This window comes from Microplitis mediator, chromosome 4, assembly GCF_029852145.1.
Source record: "Microplitis mediator isolate UGA2020A chromosome 4, iyMicMedi2.1, whole genome shotgun sequence".
Classification (NCBI taxonomy): domain Eukaryota; kingdom Metazoa; phylum Arthropoda; class Insecta; order Hymenoptera; family Braconidae; genus Microplitis; species Microplitis mediator.
The window spans coordinates 12,975,280-13,001,753 of record NC_079972.1 but is presented as its reverse complement, the minus strand read 5'-3'; the positions used below and the strand labels follow the sequence as shown (position 1 = coordinate 13,001,753).

General features: G+C 28.2%; 2 protein-coding genes and 1 long non-coding RNA gene across 6 annotated transcripts; 1 reads left to right on the top strand and 2 right to left on the bottom strand.

The window, feature by feature from the left end:
* Positions 1-3,700: 3,700 nt before the first annotated feature.
* Positions 3,701-10,078, bottom strand: LOC130666602 (DNA helicase MCM8-like). Of its 3 annotated transcripts, none has more exons than XM_057467753.1 (6): positions 9,654-10,078; positions 8,185-8,487; positions 8,014-8,121; positions 6,163-7,937; positions 5,407-5,553; positions 3,701-5,339 (listed from the first exon to the last, which is right to left on the bottom strand). In XM_057467753.1, exons 2-6 carry the CDS (start codon positions 8,240-8,242, stop codon positions 5,265-5,267), a joined length of 2,163 nt encoding a protein of 720 aa, XP_057323736.1. In that variant the 5' UTR covers positions 8,243-8,487; positions 9,654-10,078; the 3' UTR covers positions 3,701-5,264. The 3 variants fall into 3 exon arrangements, with proteins under 3 accessions (XP_057323736.1, XP_057323738.1, XP_057323737.1); XM_057467755.1 differs by having other exon boundaries at positions 8,014-8,112; XM_057467754.1 differs by lacking the exon at positions 9,654-10,078 and having other exon boundaries at positions 8,185-8,558.
* Positions 10,079-10,630: 552 nt separating this feature from the next.
* Positions 10,631-20,685, bottom strand: LOC130666398 (uncharacterized). Of its 2 annotated transcripts, XR_008989670.1 has the most exons (4): positions 20,220-20,685; positions 18,791-19,183; positions 11,890-11,955; positions 10,631-10,704 (listed from the first exon to the last, which is right to left on the bottom strand). It is a non-coding gene; the product is annotated as an uncharacterized LOC130666398 (long non-coding RNA). The 2 variants fall into 2 exon arrangements; XR_008989669.1 differs by lacking the exons at positions 10,631-10,704; positions 11,890-11,955 and having other exon boundaries at positions 17,265-19,183; positions 20,220-20,427; positions 20,557-20,682.
* Positions 20,686-20,948: 263 nt separating this feature from the next.
* Positions 20,949-24,141, top strand: LOC130666397 (protein yellow-like). Its single transcript, XM_057467355.1, has one exon. It carries the CDS (start codon positions 21,291-21,293, stop codon positions 22,587-22,589), a length of 1,299 nt encoding a protein of 432 aa, XP_057323338.1. The 5' UTR covers positions 20,949-21,290; the 3' UTR covers positions 22,590-24,141.
* Positions 24,142-26,474: the final 2,333 nt, after the last annotated feature.

Here is a 26,474-nt window from a genome sequence, read left to right as displayed (position 1 = left end):
CTATCAGAACACTACTTTTTTAAAAGCTTGAAATTAAAATGAAAATAACTAGAAAACAATGCGGAGTTTGAAAAAATTTTACTGATAACAATTTGTAGGAAATAAAATTGTCTACAAAAAAGATTCTTTGATATTTTGTGATAAGTCTTATAGTTTTGCCGGAAAAGTAAAAAGATCTCGAAATTTACTATAACTTGACTTCAAGCTTCCATAACTTTTGAACAGATGGATTTATCAAAAAATGATAAGAGACCTTTTTTGCAGAACGTTCAATTTCCTATAAAAATATGTATTAGTCAATTCGATCTATTGATTTGTTCACGAGTTAAAAATACTCAAAGTTAAAAAAAAAAATTTCCCGTGTTATTTAAATGGGAAATCGAATTTTTTGATGAGCTAAGCCGCTATTGGACTTAAACCCTTTAGCCCAGCGGCATAATTTTTTATTTTCTATATACTACCAGATTTTCTGGTATAGCAGTAAAAAAAAAAATATAGCCTTAAAATGACACACCCTAATATATATATAGTAATTAATAAAAAAAATTGTATTATTATTATTATTATTGTTGTTAATGTTAATTTATTGCTAAAATATATCGCGCGTTAAGATTACGAGTGACCGTGTTTAATAAAAATTATTAATCGGACATTAATGATGATAGTAATAATAATAATATTAATAATAATTATTATAAATGTCATGAAAGATATTACTTATGTATGTCAATGCAAAACTTCGTTATAATCAGAGTAAAATGATATTTTTCTGTCGTTACTGTTATTAATGAGTGTATTATAGGGTTAAAATAATTAGTATTTAATAAATTATTATAATTACCGATGATTAATTAAAAATTATTAATAAATTTTAAATTCCGAGTGTTGATAAAAAAAATAAAGTCTTGTAATTGTGTAATTCGATGACCGAATTAGAAAGTTATTAAAATAATAGTTTTAATTAAAAAAATTAATTATTATTTTGTAATTACTGCACAAGTTTTAACGCACGACAAGTATTTACTCATTAATAAACTCGGTAATTATTAAAATTTTATCAACTAAATTGTCTATGCCACGGATTATTATTATTATATATATAAAAAAAATTAATTAATTAGATTGAATTTGAAATAATGAATTAAAATGCACGGGTTTTATTTCAGTAGAATAAAAAAAAATCGGTTTAATAAATAAATGGTAGAGGATTTAAAAATAATGTCGCTGTACTCCGAGTAGAAGAGCTTGGATTAGACAAAAATATAAATAATAATAAAATGGATGTAATTGTAATGTTACGAAGGGATTTATTGTCGTTGTCAACCCGCGATAATAAAATTTTTTCACGTTTGTAATGATAAGCTTTTAAAATTTATGTTTATTAGCAAAAAAAAAAAATTATTATGCGATACTACAAGTGAAATAAAAGTTTTAAAAAACTTTGTAAGGAAAAAAAATTATTGAAGTTGCGTTCGACGGTGCCGTGGGCTCGGTCTTGCCTACGTTGTACATAAAGCACTGCCCCACTAATTACCTGATAAACAAATTAAATAAATAAATTTAAATAATGCGCGGTCGGTCCTTGAGGATCGGTACTCAATTTAAAAAAAAAATGAACTCAAAACGTCAGAGCTAAAAAAACGACTTTGCTTTACCCCATTAATTAATAATTATAATTATAAATAAATATATACATGCCCTAATATATATATGATTATTATTATTATTATCATTATTACCAAAAATATAAAAAAAAAATCATTTTTAAATTACCGATAATTTAGAATCGGTTCAGTTCCATCCGTAGCTTTCATTGAAAAATAAAAAATAAAATTCCAGGTTTAAAAAAAATCTCGATTTTTAAGTGGACTCGTAATTATTATTAATGTAATAAATATAGACATTATTGTTATTATATAAAATTCATCATCGGATGCTGCCATTTACTGCATCATGCGTCGTTGTTATCATTGAAATTATTAATATTAATAGCTATTAATTAATTAATTAATTAATAATTAAATAAGTTGATATTGTGCATGGCACTTAAATTATAAAATAAAATAAAGTCTATATAAATATATAAGATAAATATATATTATAGAAATATTTAATTGTGTGACTGCGGTAATCGTGTCATTTTTTTGCAACATTAATTCATTTATTTATAACATATATTATTTTTAATTTTATTACTGATGGTAATTAATAATAATAATAATAATAATAATAATAATAATAATAATAATAATAATAATAATAATAATAATAATAATAATAATAATTTTTGTAGTAAATATATGTGTTAATGTTATCAGAAAACGATTATCAATTAAATAAATATAACAATAAAAATAAAAAAAATAAATGACAAGAAAAAAAAATCACCCTGCATTTTGTAGAATTATAATAAAAAAAAAAAAAAAGAACATTGTACATTGTTTATTGTACATACCACAATTGTCTAGTTGTCGTTTAATGAAAGATTTAAAAATAATAAATCATTAAGTAAAGAATGAAGTAACCGTAATTGTAATGTCTTAAAATGAAGACTTGGTGGAATAAATAATTTAAAAATATACTAATTAAAAACTATGCAGCACTGCAATGATCTATAGTTAATTAAAGAAGATAAAATTTTCTTTGTTCTATAAAAAAAAATTTATACCTTAATCTTATAAATACTTAAGTAAAGTAAATAAAATAAAAAACAAGTCCTCTAATATTTAAATTGCATAAATTATTGATATTATTAAATCTATTGATATTTATTCGAATACTAAATTTTGTCATTGAAAAATAATAAATTTTCCTCCCCGCTTTATTTTAGACTGTGAAACTAGATATGTAATACGTTGTACGAATATGTATATATATATAAAAAATACACAATAATAATAATGATACCATATTGACTAATAAAAAAACATTAAATATAACAAAATGAATTAAGTAATTGGTTATAATTATATAAGTATATTAATTATTTATCAGTTTATTAAATAGATATATATATAAATAAATATGAAATGCCTTGACGGGTGTTCGGACTGGCAATATAAAACGATTAAAGACTACGTTTAAATAATATTATTATTAATATTTAAAAAAAATCATAATTACTTTTATTTATAATTTTAAAACCTGTTTCCTTATTATTTATTTATAGAAATTATTTTAGCTGACGACAATCAAGCGAAATTAATCATCAATATTTATAGAGACACGTAAGTATATTTAAATTATCTGTATTATTAAGAGAATAAGGAAAATTTTTTTCCCGCCATATCTATATGATAAAATAAGTTGTTATTTAATTTGATATCGTTATTAAGATCTTAACTTGAATTTGTGCCTTTTCATGCTTTAAACTCTTTTTTATTGCCAAGTATTGAGTGAAACAAAGTTATTTATATCATTCGCAATACATTTAAATTAGGCGCCAAAAAAAGTCGATTGTATATTTATCTTCTCTAAATAAATTAATACTAATTATTCTATCACTGAATATACGGTTGCGTAACAGTTCAACCAAAGACAAAATAACCGCGACAAAATAACCGAATGACAAAATAACCGAATGACAAAATAACCGAATGACAAAATAACCGAACGACAAAATAACCGCCCTTTTATCACGGTTTTTTGTGTGTTTTGTCGTCGTTTATTTTGTCATTCGGTTATTTTGTCTGCGGTTATTTAAGTGTGACACCGAATATACATCTAATATTTATATTATTAAGAGAAAAGAAGAAGAATGTAGTCCATGCTATGTATCTATGATAATAATTAATGATTTTATAAAATTACGGGCATTAAAATTTTTAAAAACTCTGAGATTAGATGCTGGATTTTTTTTGTATCAATAAAAGACAACAGCCTTTTGGTAAACTCACGAAATTTTTCGTATTTCAGTTTTTTGTATTTTTTATCGTAGTTGATATATTTTAGAAATCAAAATGTATCGACGACTTACAAAAAAAATTTGATCGTGTAGGTTTTTTTAAATCCTATAATTAACACAGATTTTTTAAATCGATTGGTTTGCAAATTAATGAAAACATCTGAAAGTGAGTTGTTAAGACCTTAATAAAGGAGCAAATCAAATTTATTAAATTTGGTAGTGATACTCGGGCAGTCACGTAGTGACTGTGGGTTGCTCGTTAATTATTAATTATTTGAAAAACTGATTAATCAATTTTATTAATTAGACGGTAAGTCAGAAAATTGACCCGTGATTTTTAACATAAATTTTAAATTTATTATTTTTAATTAATTAAAAATGACAGCAGTGAGATTTTATAACAGAAAATTTAATTATGGCGTAATTTAAATTTATGGTAATTTAATTTGAGAAGAAAATTTTTTATTATTAATTTTCAGGGCTGCTGGTAAATTAATAAAAATTAACTTTATCAGGTTTCACTGTTCTAACATATACATGACAGCTTATGATACTTAAATTATTTAATTTTGCTATTAAACTTTCAAACTCAAGGCTTCCGTCAAACTTCCGCTGGAAGAAAAATTATCAACTCAAGGTCTGATACCAGGGTCGAGTAAAATTTTCAAAAATTTAGTAGTTTAAATAATAACCGACTTTGAACTTGGAAATTTTTCAAGGTAAACTTTAAATAAATTAAAATTTTCGTAATTTCCATTAATAGTTACACTGTGAAAAATTAGCGGAGTTAATCCAGAGAGAATGCGCAACGGGTGACTGTTTAGTTAATTTAATCCCCTCGGAGTTAAATTCCCTCCGAGTTGGAAGGAGAGTTTATTTCAATATCAAAACTCCGAGTCAGAGTGAATGCGGATTTAAATAAAATCCGTAATCACTCCGAATTTTTCACAGTGTATTTATATTTTGACTTAAATGACATCGTAATAAAAATAATTGACTCTAAATACTTAATAAAATAACATATTAAAATAATACTCATCGCTTAAAGTGTCATAGTGACAATTTAATTATCAAATTGCGTCATTTAAACTATGCGTAATATGTACTTTACAATTTATAATATATGAAAACATGACATATCTATACTATTACTCATATAAATTAATGCTGTTTATATTAAAATATCACACGTCGGTTTATATAATTATTTTGACTTAAATAAAAACCAAAAGATTAAAAAAAAATTATTATTATTATTATTTATTTAAACGCAATTGAAAAAAAATTATAAATAAATATTTGAATAGTTTAAGTAAACGAAAAGAAATTGATCTTCGTAAAAATAAATGATCAGTTATCATTAATTAGTTATCATTAACTCTTTTTTTACGACAATTGTTTGTTTATCTTCTTCTTTGAAGTACAATCTAATATCCTGTAATAAAATCCCAATTACTATAAAAATTTAAAAAAATAACAAATTTTGTAAATTATCCGCTTACTTCACTCGCTGATTTTTTATATCGAATTTTTGGGCGTGATTCTAAAATGACTTTTTTCAAACAGTCCATTGTAAATTTGTGAATTTTTATAACTTCCTGAGCATCTTTTTCGTTGGTCTCCTCGCGAAGTTCAGATTTTGCTCGCGCCTACAATTAATAAATTTTTCAAAAATAAAAATAATAATAATTCACTGGTCACAAAAATGAAAGGATACTAAAAAAGTTGTAAATTTTTAGGTGATTTTGAAAAGACAGCAAAAAATGGACGTTGATTTCCGAGTAATTAATTATTAGTCAAAAATGTCATTTTTGCTTTGAATATCGATAAATTATCAAAAAAAGTTTCCAAAGAGCTCCTGAGACGTCAAATTAAATAGGGAGAGACACTGAAAGTTTTTGAGCCATTACAAAAAAAAATTATCGGCTAGACCTTTTGAAAGAAAGGAAAAATTTTTGAAAATTTTGTTGTCTGGTTTTCTTATAAATCCTCGAAAACTATCAGTGATAAAAATATTTGAACTCAACCCTGGGGGAAATTTTTCTGACTTTTCTCTGAAAAACTCTAGAACTTTGAAAAAATATTCATAACCTTAGAACGGAGTTTTTCAGAGAAAACTCAAAAATTCGTCTTTAATTTGCTTTTTTTTCGGATTCTACAGCCGATTTTTACCAAGTGACAGCTTTTTGAAAATCACCTAAAAATTTATGATCATATCCTTCAACTTTTGGTACCAGTGTAATAGTAATAATAAATACTTGGGTCAGACGTATCAAGCTCTCCAATAGTCGATTGGAAACAAATAATTCACTATAAAAATTTCTGTGCTTAAATTCGACGAAATAATTTTTCAATATCGTCGCAGAAGCTTCCGACAAATTTGTATTAATCTGCCTAGCATATGAAATATATTTTTTAAATAAAGCTTTGGGTATCAATTCCTCATTTGTGTGATTTAATACCGGGCTTTCTTCAAGTGTAAAACTATTTTTATTTACAACAGATGTTTCACCAGCATCTTTTACTTCATCTCGTTGATTCCGTAATCTCATACGATTATTTATAATGTGTTCCGCCTTTGAAGTATTGAGCTTAGGATCTGGTCGATCCAATAACATAAATATTATATCGAATCTCGATAAAAGTTCCTTATTAATACAAATATTTTTATAAAAACTTTTCTTATAATTATATCTGCCGCCGACAGGACGAACCGCAGCAACAATTGAAGTTTTTACAGCAACCGAGCAATCGATTCCCGATCTGTGTACAAACAAATTGTTATGTTCTATCGTATCAAATATATCATTATATTGTTTCGTTGTTAATTTTTCAAATTCATCCATCACACAGCAGCCTCCATCTGCTTGCGCGATTGCTCCTGATTCAACAATCGGATCCTTTCCTTTCTTTCTCGCTGACTTAACATTCAATCCTAATAACGTACTGCGATCAACATTAACATAAACACTTTTGGGAGCCAGTTCTGCGCACATTTTAACCAGCTCTGATTTACCAACACCCGAATCACCGACAATTAACACATTGATATTATCTTTCAATTCATTATTTGAACTCCCGCCAAATAAACTCAGCAGTAATCCAGCTTTTGCCATTTCGTCTCCATAAATTGACGGGCAGAATGATCTAACTAGTTTTAAAAATATGTCAGGCTCTGCCCGAATTCTTTCAATTTCTTCATAATCGTCATCATTCAAAATTGTCACCGCGAGCTGATCACTCTCCGGGTTTTTGATAACTGATACCGCCTCCAGATAAAGTGATTCTGCAGCAGCAATATCTCTTTTAGCTTTTGCGGAAGAGGTTTTTATTATTCCCACAATTGTAACATCATCATTAAGTGAACAAGAATCAACTAAATCACCCAATAATTTAATTTTGAGTGTCCTATGACAGTTGTCGTCAATTGGATCCAAATATCGCAACCTAATATCCCGTAGAGCTGATGATTTAGTGTAGAGAGAGTCTTTCTGTGGCTTAAATTTACGCTTCCCGCAATTCCTACATCTCTTCGGAGATGCTCGGACCCCATCTGGCTGTTTTACGGTTTCGAATCTAAAACAGCGGCTGCATAAAAACAGGAGCCATTCAATTTGGTACGAGGAATCCTTCATTTCCACGACCCGACCACTTATTTCAATTAATTTTCCACATGATCCAGCTCCTAGACCGTCAAAAGGTGAAGTCGGTTTGTAGTCGAACACTTTTAGTTTTAATTTTGGTAAACTTATAGAAGTAATTGTGTCATTACTGAGTTCCTGCTGTGCTACGCATTGATACAGAGCTAATCCTAAACAATTTAATGTCTCCTCAGGATAATTTTCCAAGTCCTGTTTAAAATCCACCCACTCGCTGATGAAGTTTTCGTCTTCGTAAAAACGATGGACGCTTACACTAAATAATCCCGACTGATTTGTTAAATTTCTATCATATATATCTGAATTTCTATGCATGAAATTTATTGAAGCTTCGATTTTTTTAGCCAACAAAGACGGGAAGTCGAAATCAACATCTATATAATCAACCAAGTGGTCAATAATTTTTATTTTTGGAAGTCAAAAAATTATAAAAGCTAATAAATAATTTACCTTCTGAATCAAAATATAATTTATAGCCAAGGTAACGCGATTGTGAGTGTCGACTAACTGAATAAACATTTAAATGTTTGTAATTGTCGGTATCAGAATCTTGATGAACTAAAAGTTTTTTTTTCTATCAATCAAAATTAAGTTTTCATTAATATGTTAATTAATACGAACCTTTTTTCTTCTTCAGCGGTGACTCGCCGTCAGAATTATTCATTTCGATTTCACTCATCGTATATATTTTAAAAAATTACAATGCACTGACTTTATTCAATTAATTAATTAATTAATAAACTCTTGGTCAATTAATTAACAATAGAGAGGTTATGAAATTTTTTCAAGACTGCGACATTCAGCTGCTGCGGCTTCCAAGAAGAATAATTGGAAATTCCATCTTACAACAATTTGGGCAATGTCACGAAATTTTAAGTAGGTGTCACTAGTAGGCAACTTCTATTTTTTAAGGCTGGGCTGTATCTAAAAAATTATCAAATTTTGATTAATTCATTAATTGATTATCAGCACAAGGATTTTTTTAGCTTCCGAGCAAAAGCACAAGACGACCCTGGTGGAAATTTTTCGGAATTTTCTCTGAAAAATTCCCACCAGGGGAACTTTCTCGGAATATTTTCATTTGAGTCCCATAAATATTTAAAACGTAATTATAAATCTAAAATTCGATACTTTGTTAGGTGCAGCCCGGCCTTTAACATTTTCATGTCTAATTGTTTGAAAATAATGAAAACAGATTTTAAAAAAAAACTATTCAAAAGTTTGCTTAAGGTAAAACACCTAGTACCCGATCAGGGAACTAGTACTCGATTACTCCATTAATTTGTATATTTATATTTGGTAAAATTTAGTAAATATAGATATACAAATATATGAGTGATCGGGTACTAGTTTTCTTACCTTACCCCATTTTTGCCTTTTCTCCCCTATATATGACTAAATTTATTCAAATTTATTTTTTTGAGATCATACGATCCGATTCACATCCATTTAATAAAATGTATTACAACGGCTGTGCATGACGAATTCAACTTGTAGATTTGATCGAAACCAATGAATAAAAATACAGTAAAATATATATACATTTTTTTGAATAATATTAGCAGGATGATGCTGACAATAGCCAACATTTGAAAATTTTATTGTTGTTAATTATCAAGTTGATTGTCATCAGAAAATTTTTAAAAAAATATACACAATACATAAAATTTTAGAAACTCTTCCAATGCACTTTTTAAAAATTTCTGCCTATCAGTAGTTACTTTGCTCATTGATAACAAATAAATTCTGTTACTGACTATAGAAATAAAAAAATCTAAATCAATCGAATTTGAAATTGATTCGTCACAATAAAAATCTAAATCAAAAAACGTTAAAACTTTTTTTTGTGTCATAAAAAACAACTAAAATTCCATCCTAATTGCATACACTTGACACATAATAAAATAAAGAGATATTTAGAACAGTAATAATCGCCAGAATGTCATATGGTGTCAGTTAAATTATTAAATTTCATCATTTCAAGTCCACATAATTCTTCTATTACTGCTCATACATTACATATATATTTACACCAACACAGCTGCATCCACGCAATGAAAATATCACACATCTTTGCTTTTAATAATTACCCTTTGATATACATTGCTGTTACATAACTTCTTCTGTGTTTATAAGCTCACGTACGCACTCTACTCATGTGTAATAGTAATTATACATACATGCTATTATCAAAGTATATAAAAAAAAGTAAACAGTAATTAGCAAGTGCACAATAATAAATTAACATAGCGGTGGAATTTATCATTGATTATTTAATACCATTCTGTTAATTTATTTATTTATTATTTATTATTTTGCCCATAACATTATTATTAAAAAAAAAAAAAATATTTCTTCAATAACATCAACCATAATCACATACAAAGTTGTGCAATTCCGTCTTACACGAGATCCTCAAGGTAACTTTACTATGCTAGTAAAGTCTGACGCCAACACAAACAAGAGTAAGTGAACATCTAATATATGAGTAAGTAAGTAAGTAAGTAAGTAAGTAAGTAAGCAGTAGATCCATGTAAACTAGCGCCGATTATATCGAAGATTATTTTATTTTATTTAAAAAGTTGTCTCGTTACCTCGTTATTTCTTCCCAAGGTCTCGCAACATCATATCATCCTACAAAACATATATTTGTGTTTTATGTTATATTCATGCATTTCACATATCAGCATATGTGAAAAATGTTCGCTATTTTTTTATGACTTAACATCAAGGCCAATGGAATTTAATTATCGTAATAACGATTTATTGACAAACTTCCTGTGCACAGTAAATAATTTAAGATTTAATATTTATCTGCTTATTGTAAATTTAAGTAATTCTGGGGCATTATTAGTTTAATTATTAAGTACATAATAGATCAGCTGTAGTACCACACCTACCAGCCAATCCCGATATCATTGACTAAGAAATATTGTAATTCAATGTTAAGTTGGCTTTTTTATTACTACCAGGAGTAACATCATCAAGGTGGATAGAAATAGTCCAACAATAATAAATAAATTATTGCTTAATCATACAATGAAGCCTCCAGTTTTCAATTTGCATCGTACACTTGTGACATTGACGTCGTTCAATCACTTGTTATTTATCTTCGACATTTTTTTTTTTAACACAGCAACGCTAATAATAATAATAATAATAATAATAATAATAATAATAATAATAATAATAATAATAATAATAATAATAATAATAATAATAATAATAATAATAATAATAATAATAATAATAATAATAATAATAATAATAATAATAATAATAATAATAATAATAATAATAATAATAATAATAATAATAATAATAATAATAATAATAATAATAATAATAATAATAATAATAATAATAATAATAATAATAATAATAATAATAATAATAATAATAATAATAATAATAATAATAATAATAATAATAATAATAATAATAATAATAATAATAATAATAATAATAATAATAATAATAATAATAATAATAATAATAATAATAATAATAATAATAATAATAATAATAATAATAATAATAATAATAATAATAATAATAATAATAATAATAATAATAATAATAATAATAATAATAATAATAATAATAATAATAATAATAATAATAATAATGTAATGTAATGTTTATTAATTTAGCAATTGCTATTGTACATTATTCTTACAATATGAAAAATTTATTTTACTTTTTAATTTTATATCACAATCTTACAATATAGCAATATTTAATTTAATATAATTTTTTAACTCTGTTTTAAAGATTTTCATTTTTTAGTTCATTACTTAAACTATTAAACCATTTAAATCCTTTATAAACAATTGACTTCTCTGCTGTATGCGTTCTTGTATGAGCAATTTTGAGATTAGAACAATTTCTTGTATTATACTTATTATCATTTAATTCTATAACGTCATTCAAATAATCAGGTAGAAGTTTATTCTTCATTTTGTATATAAACAAACATGTATTATACATTATTTTTTGTCTGATCGATAACCAGCCTACTGCATCTAACATTTTTACCACATTTGTGTATTTATTAACGCCTAATATTGTACGCATCGCCCGATTCTGCAGTTTTTGCAGTATATTTAATTTATTATCATTATAATTTAACATAATCGTATTACAATAATCTGGATGCGGAAGTATCACAGTTTTATATATGACATTTTACATAGTTACTAACTGAAAATCTTAGTCTGTTTATCACATAATAATAATAATAATAATAATAATAATAATAATAATAATAATAATAATAATAATAATAATAATAATAATAATAATAATAATAATAAAAATTTAAACCGGATTAATAATAGATGATTAAAAGTTGAGATTCTCCAGATGCCTTTGGTCACCACACATGACTTCCTATCGCAATATTTAAAATATACTTAAGTAATATTGAAGGTCAATGTATGTAAATATAAATAAAAAAATATATATGAATTCTGTGATGTCTATTCGTGTCTTCCAGATGAAATCCTAGCTCATAGGTAACCATAACTACTATCAAACCCCCAACATCCTGCTCCAGCATATTTTACTCCCCATAAGTACCCCCTGTATTTTCTACCAACATGCACACGTATGGCTTGCTGTCTATATTATATATCCTTCATTATATTTTGCAGCCTTACTACACTCATTCATTCACTTACTCACTCGCTGACCCTCGCCCTTCTCTTCTCGGCTCTGATCCTACGACGATATGACACAAATGTATACCATTATGTAGCCGACTTTACTTATAAGCACCACGTGTGTCCATACGCTTCATAAAAGACATTATTTTCTAAACCCATTTCCATTCTGACTGCACACTCATGCCTGTCCCCGTAGGCTATTTTTTTTTATCACACACTTACATTAAACATATGTACGAAAACAATTGAGTTTAATATTCAAAAAAATTATTTTTGCTCACGAAATACTCCCGGATTTTAATAATCATTTTATTTAAAGCGATTCCATGCAATACCCGCATGAAAATATCATATATGGTAAACATATACTAAAAAATATGTCATAGATATAAATATGTATGTGACAATACATGAAATCTTATATGAAACTATATATAGATTTTGGCCAATTTTATTATATTTCTATATATGTTTTCTCTTATATGATTTAATATATTTCCGTATAACTTCAATATATTATTTATGTATTTGAAAACTTATAATTTTAATGTATTAAAAAATCAATGTTATTTATATATGGAAACAAATAAGAATACATATATAATTCATCATTATATGGCACAATATATGTACCATGAATTGAACTTTATAAATTTTTGTATACATATATATATTTTTCGATATATAGAACCATATAAGTCTCCCTATATATGTAAGAATAAATAAAATCTATTCTTTTCTGTCTTCCTCTCTCTGTTATAAGATTCAAACATTGTGTTCAAAATATATATATGTATGTGTGCTAGCTTACAAATTTACATATATAATTATCAATATATGTATGCTAACTTATAAGTTTACATATATGATTATAAAGATATATAATACATGTATTAACTTATAAACTTACGTATATAATTAATTATATTAAAACTTACTATATTATATATAAGAAAATATATATCGTTTTTGGCCACTTATATGGTCCCATATTGATTATATATTTTTCCATATATATTTATCATATATGGTATTTTCATGGGGGTAATTAATATTAAGTAAAGTAGATTCTATTTTCTATTCATATATTTTTCCAAAAGGAAATGAATAAAAAGTATAGTGGGTATATATATTTAAAAGTAAAAAAAACACTCAACTTAAAAGCCAAGTGATCGATAGGCGTCGGCAAGTTTTATTAATCTTGAATATACACTTACTTGGCATCACGAAAGTGAGACTAGACCCTAAAACGTCAAAATTAAGGGTAGAGTGAAGTAAGTACCGACTTGTATTACAGCACCGTCACGTAATAGCTTTGCGTGTGGAAATATACATCCACCTAAATGAGAGCACTGAAGCTTTATATATTATTTATTAATAAATATTACTTAACACGATCGTGATTAAAATTAACAATTCTCTAACACGATACTTATTTTTTATTATCTATTTACTTTTTTAAATTACATTGATACTGTTACTATTGCGTTGGCCTAATTAACTATTAATTACATAAATTTTTTTACGCCTTAAAATCGTGATCCTGAAGTTAACATGATACTAAATTTGGCCGGGGTCTACTAATTTTTCAATTTTTAAAAAACGACAAATTAAAAAAAAAAATATTTCAAATAATTGCACTTATAAATTTTTTATTTTCTACACGTGCATTTTTTTAGTTTTTTTTTTTTTTCGTAATAAATTAGTAGGAAAAAAAATTCAAAAATTGTAAATTGTCTGCCAATTTCAGGATCATAAGTTACCAGACAGTCAACAATTTTTGGATTTTTTTCTTCAGCAACCGAATTACGAGAAAAAAAACTAAAAAAATGCACATGTAGGAAATTAATTAAATTATCGGTGCAATTTTTAAAAATATTTTTAGTCGATAATTTATCGCTTTTAAAAAAACTCCGAAAGGTATTAGACGTCAGCTAACTTTAGTATCATTTTGAAATCACGTATTTAAAATATAGTACGGAAGTATTTTAGTATGATCTCATTATTAAATTTAACTGTCAACTATTGACACGTGCTGATGGTTATTAATAATCACCCATAGCAGCTATATGTATATATATATATATATATATAGAGACAGAGATTATTCACTTTAACAGTCACGCTCATTGGGTCACGCATAACCATCGATACGCTCGACTATTTATTTATATTTTTAAATCGCGTTAATGTAACGTGAAGATTTGATATTCAGGTATGGTGACCGTCGATGAATGTATATAATAGTTATAGTAATAGTAACGCCGTAATAAAGATATCATAATGAGAATTTGATAAAAGTACGTGTGAATTCCTTGCATTAAAAATGAGACAGTGATTTGTATATTTAATTCACGGGAAGTAACAATGCTCGCGTCTATTCGTGATTCGCATAATCACGTGTAAAGTGATAGTTTCTGCACGCGAGCGTTCGCATGCATGTCCCTATTTTCATTTTTGTATGTATAATACACAGTACTAAAGCATTATATTGTGAATAGTCTCCCTTATCCATTATTGGGGACTCTTTTTATTATTGTGCTTGCGCGCATGTGTTTGTAAGTTTGTACGCCTGTCGGACAAGGGATAAAAAATTTTTTATATGCAATCTCACAATTACATATGCATACTTATAATACAGTACTATTTATTACGACATACTCTTCAATTAATACATACATATAATATATATATTCTGTAAAAAATTTGCCGAGTGAACATGGATTAAATCCGAAGTAAATGCGGAGCGCATGACTGTATTTATTTAATCTCCTTGGAGAAAAAATTAACCGGGGGAGTTTATTTTAATATTTAAATTCCAGTCCGGAGTGAACGCGGATTCAAATAAAATCTAGTTTACTCCAAAATCACTTGACTGAAAAAATTAACTCCTTATTTACTCCGTATGTGGAATAATTTTTTCTCAAACTCCGGAATTCCGAGTAACGAAATCGATTCGGATTTTTAAAAAATTCGTTATTAAGGAAAGGGGGAGGCAAAAGAGGGTGTCCCCAAAATTTTATAAAAAAAAATTTCATATTTTAAATGGTTTTTAAATATTTCAAAATCACTTTTGTAAATATAATTGAGTGTTGTTTTGAATTTTTATTCTCAAACTTTTTCAAAAATCAATTGTCAGTTGAAAAATATTAATGACTTTTGTTTTATGATAAAAATTTTTTTTTCTTTCTGTGCATCTAATAATCATATAAAATATAATTTTTCTTCTTGTAAATTACTTACAAAAAAATTTAACTTAATCAAATTCATTTCAAATCCAGAAATTTTGTTTTTCACCTTTTTTAAGGGGTACCCCATTTTGCCCGCAAAACTGAAAATTTGTTTTTTTTTAACGGTTGCCCTCCCCTCCCCTACTTAAAATTCATTCCCGAGTTTTTACAGTATATTATGTATATGCAGACAAAAAAAATGCCAAATATATCATAGTGATTTAATCATATGACTCATCCACGAATATCTTCATCTCTCGTTCAAAGAGCAAGCAAGAGTGTATCTATAATGAATTCAGCATCCGGTATAGTATATATATATATATATATTTATGTACAAACATATATCGTTGTAATAGTACACATGTTTGATCGAATAAGGCTTGCGATAAAAAGATTTAAGATCATTTTCACGGGTCATATGCGTTGTCATCTGTCGTCATTATTTAGTCTGTTAACTTGTTTTATATATAATATGCATGCATACATAATACATAAATTTTTTAAATACAAATCACTCAATGATAGCTTGACCTCAGCGTACAGTATAGGCAGTTTACGCCAACTATTTTCTTCTCAACAGCTCAAGTTGCGAAACACAAACACACATTTAAGAGGATTTCACATCCAGCTGACAAGTATCGTATTTAACTCAAGATCTTGACGACGTTCCTATCCTACGGTTCTCAAATATTTTTTAAAATAATATAATAATAAGCTCAATAGTTTAAGCCACTGGGTTGTAGGTGGTGATAAAAAGTTATAAATTCGTTACAAAAATAAATATATACGTAATTAAAAAGTTATCTTTAAGTGGATCATCAAAAGGGTCAGAGAGATAAGGCCGAAAACTATCAATTTCAATGTGTTATCAAAAATATATATATAGATAGATAGACTGATAGATCAATGGACTGACCTCGTTCCATTATACACTTAAATTCATTTCATTTTATTTATTTTTCTTCTTTTCTTTTACTCAATTCCGCCGACTAGGCTTATAGTTATTCTAGTTATTGTATGTTTGCGTTAATCTCTACTCATCCTAGTCTGCATAGGTGTGTTTGTGACATATATGTGCAGGAGTATAGAGTTTAGTTGAATAGAATATAATAGAAACCACCAGCACACATGGAGATCTTTAATTCCTCTCTTTCAACGATTCTATTTCAGAAGCCCACGAGTTATACTCTACTCATATATTTATACTTTTATATAAATATATGTATATACCAGATGCTAATATTGGTAATGTATACGTTATATATTCTTCACTACTTATATTTAGTTGTATTAGTGGACCAGTAGGAAGTTAATGTAAGCGGAAAAATAGTATTGTAGGCGCGGCCTTTGAATGATGGACAATGATGGGTTCGACATCTGAGGTATTCACGATTGCACTTAATAAAAGTACTAGTAAAAAAATTAAAATTTTTAAAAACGGTTTTTAAAAAAATTTAATTTTTCAATTTTCGGGTAAATTTTGTATGGAAATTTTTTTTTTAAAATGGAGTATACCCGGGAAAAAGTTCATATCTGGCTATACATAATTAGATATGACCATATAAGATCATATATGTTTATATATGAATCATATGTGTTCATATATGACCATATATAAAGGCAAAGGAATTACTTCTAACTTATACACAAATCATATAAGATCATATATGATCATATATGATACAACATAAAGGATTTTTACTCGATATTCAGCCCAGATAAGATCATATATGATCATATATGGGCGTATATGAACATATATGAAGATACATACAAAGTTTTTAACCGACATACAGGCCATATAAGATCATATATGATCATGTATGATCATATATGATACAACATAAAGTATTTTTACTCGATATTCAGTCCATATAAGATCATATACGGACACATATGAACATATTTGAAGATAAATAAAAAGTTTTTAACCGATATACAAGCCATATAAGATTATATATGGTCATGTATGATCATATATGAAGGAACATAAAAAAATTTTCCATGATGTTCAACTCGTGTAAGATCAGATATGGTCAGGAATGAACATATATGATAATACATAAAATTTCTTACAAGTTATTTAATTTTTATAAAATCAGATATAGTCAAGTATAAAAAAACATTAATTATAATTAGACACTAGTAATTGAATCAGAATAAATAAAAAAAGAACAAGTTGCTATTGAATAAAATTATATATCAGGTCGCAGTGATCATACACTAGATCGCTAATAAATAAATTAAAAAATAATTTAAGATCTCGAGTCGCTGATGACAAACTACGCGTGAGCGTAATTCATTAACTAATTAAAAACCACATTTGCTTCATTTCTCTCAAGTATTTCAGTAGTGCATCAATAAAATTAAAAAAAAAAAACTAGGCCAAGTAATTTTTTCCATTCATTTTCTACCATAAAAGTTTTCTTTTTTTTTTATCACATTTCCCTCGACTTGCATCAACATCTTGGATCTACCCGCTGTCGGTCGGGGTCTTGGTACAAATGTTGGGTAAAGAATTATGGCCAACGTGTAAGAATGTCAAAGCGGTATTTTAGACGTCATATCACTCAATACAACTCGGGTATAGTATCATGTGTACTCAATGCTGTTCCTTCATTCTACGCAGTACATTTTTTCATTGGCTAATTAGGAAATAAATGAAGTCAGTGTACTCTTGATATTCCCGCTTATACTCAGTATTGAAGATCCCGAGAATTAATAAAAAAATTTTGTTCAAATAATTTTCATGCCAATGTCGCAATTATTTTTTTTCCCGCCACTTTATTTAAATTTTCTTTTTTATGGATTTTTTTGTTATGAAATAATACGGAAGTTGAGGTAAAATGAGTCATCCTCATGCTTGTTAATTTTATTACTAAGGACAGAGTACTAATGAATGACATCCAAGTATATGTATATATATAAATAAGTATGATAAGTGTTGTGTTATGTACAGAGCGAGTTTAGATATATTTAAATGTATGATTTGACACTGGTTATCTTTTAAAAATATCTATTCAAGTGTTGTACATATGTGTTGTGGGTACGGTGGAGAAAATTCCATAAATAATATCTTCTGAGTAAAATATAAAAGATAAAGACGATTGTTAAAGTTGACAATAGACAGGAGAAGTTAAAAATTCATGGTAACAATATTAAATATTATTTTTTAAATAATTGTCGTTACCAATGCGAGACACGTAACATATTATTTATAAAAGGTACAAAGATAATAAATAAAATTACGTAATCTCAGCTTGCAAGTGCAGATTTTTATACAATTTACATTAAACTAAAGCCCGTTTGTCACTAAAATTGACTCACCATTGATGCAATTCTCGAAAATACCCGACAAGTCAGCCAGTTAATTTAAATTTTTATTCAAAAAATCATCTATTGTTAATATTAGTCATATTTTTATTATTAATACTTCTATTTAAGCCGATAAATGATGACTAATTTACACTGGAAAATATTGTGAGAAATATTAATGACTTTTTTATCGCAATAGATCAGGAAGCTTGGGTACAAAAAATATATTAACGCGTCATCGAATCTCAGTAATTAACTTAGACCTTAGTATATAAAAGCTATTTATTGAATTTATTTACTGGTAAAGACGACGGAGGCCACAATAAGTTAAACGCTGGCAAATTTCCATGATAAACTTCAATCATTTGATTGTTTATTATTATTGTTATTTAAATCTTCGGACACCTGGAAAATTTTAAATGTCATATAATTAAAATTTTTTTTTTTATGGTATCCAACAATCGAAAGTATAATTAAAAATAAAAATTTCGATACCAATTCGAGCTCTTAATAATAATGTTTAGGTTTGCCTCAATCCATTTTTCTATTTTCCATTTAAATAACGGGAAAAGAAAATTTTTTTTTTTTTTAGAATTTTCTAGCTCACAAACCAATCAACGGATTTTAATGCATAATAAATATTTTTGTAGGAAATTTAACGCTCTACAAAAAAAGTCTCTTTTCATTTTTTAATAAATCCCTCTGTTCAAAAGTTATTTAAGCTTCAAGTCAAATTTCGAGTAAATTTTAAGATCTTTTCACTTTTCCAGCGAAACTATCAGTCGTATCAAAAAATGTCGTAGGAACTTTTTTGTAGATAATTTTATCCTTTACAAATTATTATAAATAAAGTTTTTCGAAATTCCGCATTGTTCACAAGTTATATTCATTTCAATGTCAAGCTCTTAAAATCAATCAGAAATCTATTTTTTTAATAGCTTAACATTGAAATGGAAATAACTCGTGAACAATGCGGAATTTCGAAAAACTTTATTTGTAATGATTTGTAAAAAATAAAATTATCTACAAAAAAAATTCTATGACTTTTTGTGATAAGACTGATAGTTTCGCCGGAAAAGTAAAAAAATCACAAAATCTACTAGAAATTTGACTTGAAGCTTAAATAACTTCTGAACAGTGGGATTTATCAAAAAATGACAAGACTTTTTTTGTAGAGCGTTCAATTTCCTACAAAATCATTCATTGTGCATAAAAATCCATTAATTGGTTTGTGAGCTAGAAAATTCTAAAAAAAAAAAAATTTTCCCGTGTTATTTAAATGGAAAATAGAAAAGTGGATTGAGGCAAACCTGAATATTATTATTAAGAGCAGGAATTGGTACCGAAATTTTTATTTTTAATTATACTTTCGATTTTTGGATACCATAAAAAAAAATGTTGTTTTTTTTAAACACCCTAATATATACATAGGTACACATACATTTACACAAATTTTTGTAGAATAACAAACGTACAAATGGTGATATTATTAAATAAATCGCTTGATTGATTCTTTTTAGGCTACAGGTTAAACTTCCTCATATTTTTTCTTTCAGCTTTCGTCTCTCCGTTTACTATCCGAATTATAAAATAAATAATAGACAGATAATCCACCAAAAACATACAATAGGCAGATGTTGGATCGAATCCTAAAAAAAAAATTTAACAAAAGCAAATAATTATTGAATTAAAAATAAAATGTAATCGTTTAATTCAACTGATTATGACTTGAAACTAATGACAGTAATATTAATAATGATAAGTGCAGGTCTATTTACATAAACGTTAGATTGTCCCAGTAAATTGTCACATGCAATAAGTTAGTGAGTAATCAGCATACAAGACTTAGCGGTGAAGTTTAGATGATGACACTGGTGTTGGTGCTGATGATGATGATGGTGATGCCAGATGAGTAGGGAGAAGGAATAGCAAGCTGTTATGAGCATACATAATACATAATGCATAATAGAAAAACATAAAGGACTAAAGACTGTAATGGAGTAAAAAAAGACAGCGATAAAAATAATAATAGTAGGGTTTGAGAGAATGAGCTAGGAATATAATGGATAGGAGTTGAGATAGAGATAGAGATAGAGAAAATAAGCAGAAGCAGAAGAAGGGGCAACGGTTGGATATGAGGGACGACGCCTTGTTGGACGACGTACGACGGCGATGCTTCTACGCGCGTTCGTCAGTCAGTAAAAACGCGGACGTCCAACTGCATGGACCAGAACCGCGAACTCCGGCAAAGATTCGTTCAGTTTTAAAACGCGAGATCATACGAGTTTAGTAACCGTATCGCCCTGGCACAAGCCCGGAAAAACTCTTTAATAAGACCACTAAGTTTAAGAATAGCTTGAGGAAGACTTAACTCGAGAATAAAGTTTATTATCGTATTTGTTTGAGAAATTTAAAACCCGACACACAAACCATCGGCGCGTACACAGTGGGTGTGTGTTATTTTATTATTTATCTGTTTGTTGTTCCGAGGAGATAAACGTATTGTTGCGCGATGTTGAGGCAGGTAACGATCCTGTTGGCCGTTTTCGCGGCCGCCTCGGCGATCGAACAGTTCCGCGAGATATTCAGATGGAACACCATGGACATTGTATGGCCTTCTGAAGAAATACGTACCAAGGTAATGGACCGCAATGAATACATACCGGAAAATAACGCCATTGCGGGAATTAAATTCTGGAGGAAAAGAATGTTTTTGACAATACCCAGGTTGAAACACGGCGTACCTATAACTCTAGGTGTGGTTCCGGCAGAGCCCCAGAACAGAGATTGGTCACCGAAAGTCGAGGCCTATCCGTCATGGGACATGCAGGCTGTAGGCGACTGCAGTGCACTTCAGTTTGTCCAGAGCATGGAGATTGACACTCAGGGCAGGATGTGGATTCTGGATACTGGGAGAACAGCCACGATGACCACTGAGGCCAAGTCCAGATGTCCACCGCGTTTAGTTATCGTGGATATCGAGAAGAATGGGGAAGTACTCCGTAGTCATACATTCCCGGAGTCAGTAACTTCGTACGATAAAGTTCTCCTCAATGACATCGTGCTGGACCACACTGACGGCGGGTATGCTTACATTTCAGACACCAGTGAAACAGATCCTGGTCTGATTGTCTTCTCTCTGAGTGAAAACACTTCATGGAAGATTCGTCATGATTCAATGAAACCTAAATCAGAAGCTATTGGTTTTTCAGTAGCACGAACATGGATAACGTCACCGATTCCTATTGACGGGATAGCATTGTCACCAGTTGACGTGCCTCAACGTTACGTTTACTACTCACCATTGTCGGCATTTAATTTATACGCAATACCAACTTCCGTTTTGAAAAACAACACACAAAATGTTGATTCATTCGTACGTGATATTGGACGTAAAAGTTCACAAACCGATGGTATGATGATGTCAGCAACTGGTGTACTTTATTTCGGTCTGCTTGCCGATGACGCGGTCGCCATGTGGGACACCAAAAACCAGCCATCATTCGTCACCGGGCAGCGCATAATTTCCCGGGATCACGTCCAGATGCAGTGGCCAGACACCTTCGGCTTCGACGAAGAAGGCAACTTGTGGTGTGTCACCAACAGTTTGCAGAACTTTATCAACAACAAAGTTGATCCAACGGTCGCCAATTACCGCGTAATCAGGATCTCGACTGGTACCAAGAGCTATCAGTACCACGAGGATGGCACAGCACCACCAGCTCTGGCAATAACTGCCGGTGCCGCTGATCGCGTTGCCATGGCAATGGCTACTCTTCTCATAGCCGTTCTTACTTTAGCTCTTAAATAATAATGTTATAATTTTTGCCTGTACAACGACACAAGCATCGTCATCAACGAGCAGCTGCAGTTTCGTGTGATCTCCATAAACGTCACTGATACTCCGGTTGAGCTTCAATGCATTCTATGATCCGTGCTGCCGTCCAGCCAATTATTTTTATGGCTCAAAAAAATCTAATAATAATAATAATAATAATAATAATAAAATTATTTATATTAAATATAATTTGTAAAATAAATATTATATAGGAGAGGGAGGGGCAAAAGGGGGTACTCAAGGAAATACCAAGTTTTCGAGGACTCAAATACGCTAAATCTTTTTTTTTTTAATGATATTCAAAGTAAATAGAAGAAATTTTCAGTTACCGTAAAAAAAAAAATTTTCTGCGGGCAAAGTGGGGTACCCCCTAAAAAAGGTAAAAAAAAAAAATTCTGGATTTTAAACGAGTTTGATTAAGTTGAATTTTTTTGTAAGTAATTTACATGAAGAAAAATTATATTTTACATGTTTATTGGATACAAAAGAAGAAAAAAAATTTTTAATAGTTTTTATCATAAAATAAAAGTCATTAATATTTTTTAACTGGCAATTGATTTTTGAAAAAGTTTACTAAAAAAAATTCAAAGTAACGCTTAATTATATTTACAGAAGTGATTTTTTTTTATAAAATTTTGGGGGTACCCCGTTTTGCCTACCCTACCCCCTTTTGCCCCCCCCTTCCCCTATATTGAAATAGGTCTTGTTTATAAAGTCCAAGCGTGGAAACCCGCGGTTGGTTTTATTACTTTTATTATTATTATTATTATTATTATTATTATTATTATTATTATATTTTCACTCTTGATCTTTAATCGACGGGTAAACTGTGTGATTATAAATAGGTCCACGTTGCGCACATTATTGATAAAGTGCCAGACTAAAATTTATCCAGCTGCCGGAAAATATTTGAAAACAAAAATAACATAATTTATTATTCAAAATTATAATCATTTATTAATTATTATTATTATTGTTACCAAAGCAGGGGCACACGGGTCACGGACAAATTATCTCGAATATGACCCAAAGTATCGATATGTATATTACATAATTCCGATGTTAATTTGAATAAATTAAAAATAATTGTAATTAATAATATTTTATTATGAGATAGAAAGTAAATTTTAGATGATATAAAAAAAATATAGATACTAATAATAATAAAAAAAAATAAAAACCAACTGGTAAATGTCCGGTGAATTATAATACCGCAGATTCTCACAATTGTTCATGCTCGCGCGCAACCCAAGCAACCGGGACGGGCAAAAACACGCACAATGGGCTTGTCCTAGTTTTATTAAACGTACAAAACATACTATGGACATTTTATTCGGTGGAATACCGTATAATTGTCGTCTGTGGTCTAGCTCCATTGTACGCTACAACTTATCGGCGCACCCGGAGTCTAAATTTTAAATTAAATGTTCATCTTAAACTTAAACTTAATATATTGTATGGAACCAAAAATCCACCTGACTTTTATTTACAATAAATAAAATATATATTTATATAAATATTAATATATTAAGTGTATTATTTTTTACACCAGATCGCTTAGTACCTGAATTTAAAATTAAACGTTTGAAATTCAAATTTATCACCGGCTTATTTTATTTTATTTCATTTGTTATAAATATAAATAATAAAACTACATATTAATTAAAACATGCGCATTTACTCCTTTCCTAGAACTCATATTTTTTATAAAATAATTATCAGCAGATCAATTTAACTCGCAATAGAATTTTAGCACAAGTATTAATTTTAAAATGATTAAGAAATCAATTAAAAATTAAATAAAGTCTGCAGGAATCCAAGTCACTGCTGTCTGTTATTAATAAACCAGTTGATTAAATAATCAGAGAATTTTTTATTTAAATTTACGTGTGTCCTTTATTATTTCTGTAATTATTTATAAAATTAGTCATTACTTGTAATTATTTTTAGATAAAAAATAAGTAAATACTATTGATTACAAATAACAAAAAATTGACCATGATGCAAGATAGATTTTTATTACCGTATAAGTGGCTTATTTACTCTCATTGAACTGGTAATGAAGAATAAAAATAAAAGTATATATAAAATAGTCCGTAGATGTCAAACGGTGCCTTGAATGAATCACGTTGCCTTTATTCATTATTTAAACCGCTAAAAATAAGGTAAATATAAATATATATAACTAGATACGTAAGTAAAAAAAAGGTAAACGAGATTGGATAAATGGATGGTGTGGCCTCGTTGTGATGAGACATTCAGGTGTGGTTTTTAAATAACAAGACATGACACACGATCGATGATTTCATGGTACGCACGCAGAAAGTTAATTGAGATCCATCTGAGATCCACCCGCTGTTTACCATCCTATATAAATATACTATATATATGTATATATATAAATGTATGTGCATGTAAGAATCCCGACAGCTTTTAATTAACTTGTACCACTTGTATCATGACGCTGTAACATGTATCAGAGATCAAAGATGATTGAATGTGTCACTAATAATATCCACGCCTTTATTATTGTCACTTGTATAAATTCATTATTGTTTATTTGAGTGAACAATAAAAATAATAAATTAAATTATTCAATTACTTAATTTATTGTCAAACAATTAATCTTTTTTCTATTTTATTGTCTGTTTGTCGTATACGATATCAAAAAATAAATTTTTACGGATTTTATAGTTTTCATTTTTACTAAGTATCCCTGATTCAGAAACCTCATTTGGAATTATTCAATCCATGCTAAAGTGTATATCTATATATAGTCAATTTTGCCAACTTTGAACTGTTTCGGAGCGTGTTTGAATTATTTCAAATTAGATTTCTCAATCAGGGATATATTTTTTTTTACTGTAAGGTAAGAGACCTAATACCCGATCAGGGAACTAGTACTCGATAACTCCAGGTATTTGTATATCTATATTTAGTAAATAGAGATAAACAAACCGATGAGAGATCGGATACTGTACGGAAAAAAAATAGTGGAAAAATTACAGTTTCAGTCCCTCTACTTCGAAACTGTAATAATTACATTATTTTTAAGGCATAGTAATTATTTAGCAATTATTACAGATTCATATAAGATTTTTTTCAGTCCTTAATTTCGTTTCATTCATAGGAAAGTTTCATTCAACTAAATTTAATATAAAAAATGTATGAGTTCATATAAGTGTGAAAATATATCATTATATATTTAAAACGGCCAAACTAGCAATATGGGAAAATATAAGATATTCTATATTTTATATATTTTTATGTTGTAAAAAAATATTATACCATACATCTTTTCTATATATTTTTTTTTTTCATACGGGTTAGGAAAACAATAATTATAATTATTTAGTGGTTAAAAGTATAAGTTTCGATAGCAATATACAACTGCAATAAATAAGATAATGCTCAGGTTTTATCACCATAATTGCTAAAATACTTGTTAGCCTTCAACGCAATAGCTATTATAATAAAAAGACAATCAAGTTCAACATATGTGAAGGACTGAAATAATAATTTTTCTTCCAAATTTTTTATATTATTTAATTTTACAGGAATTTTACAATATATTCTTTCAATTCTAGAATAAGAATTCAAAATCACTCGATTCCATTATCTCGAAGATATTCGCTCTCGCGGCAGTCCACGCGTTTTATTGAATTCTAGAGCAGATTAGTTTTGGAATCGATTGATTAAGTTGTTTTTGAGAAATTTTTAAAAAACTAAAAAAAAAAATTTTTCTTTCGTTTTTCTTAATTATTTCAAATTCTATTCGATCGAATTATCTGAAATTTACAGAAAAGTTGACGTCTAACAAGCTCACACACACACACACACACACGCATCATTTTGAAA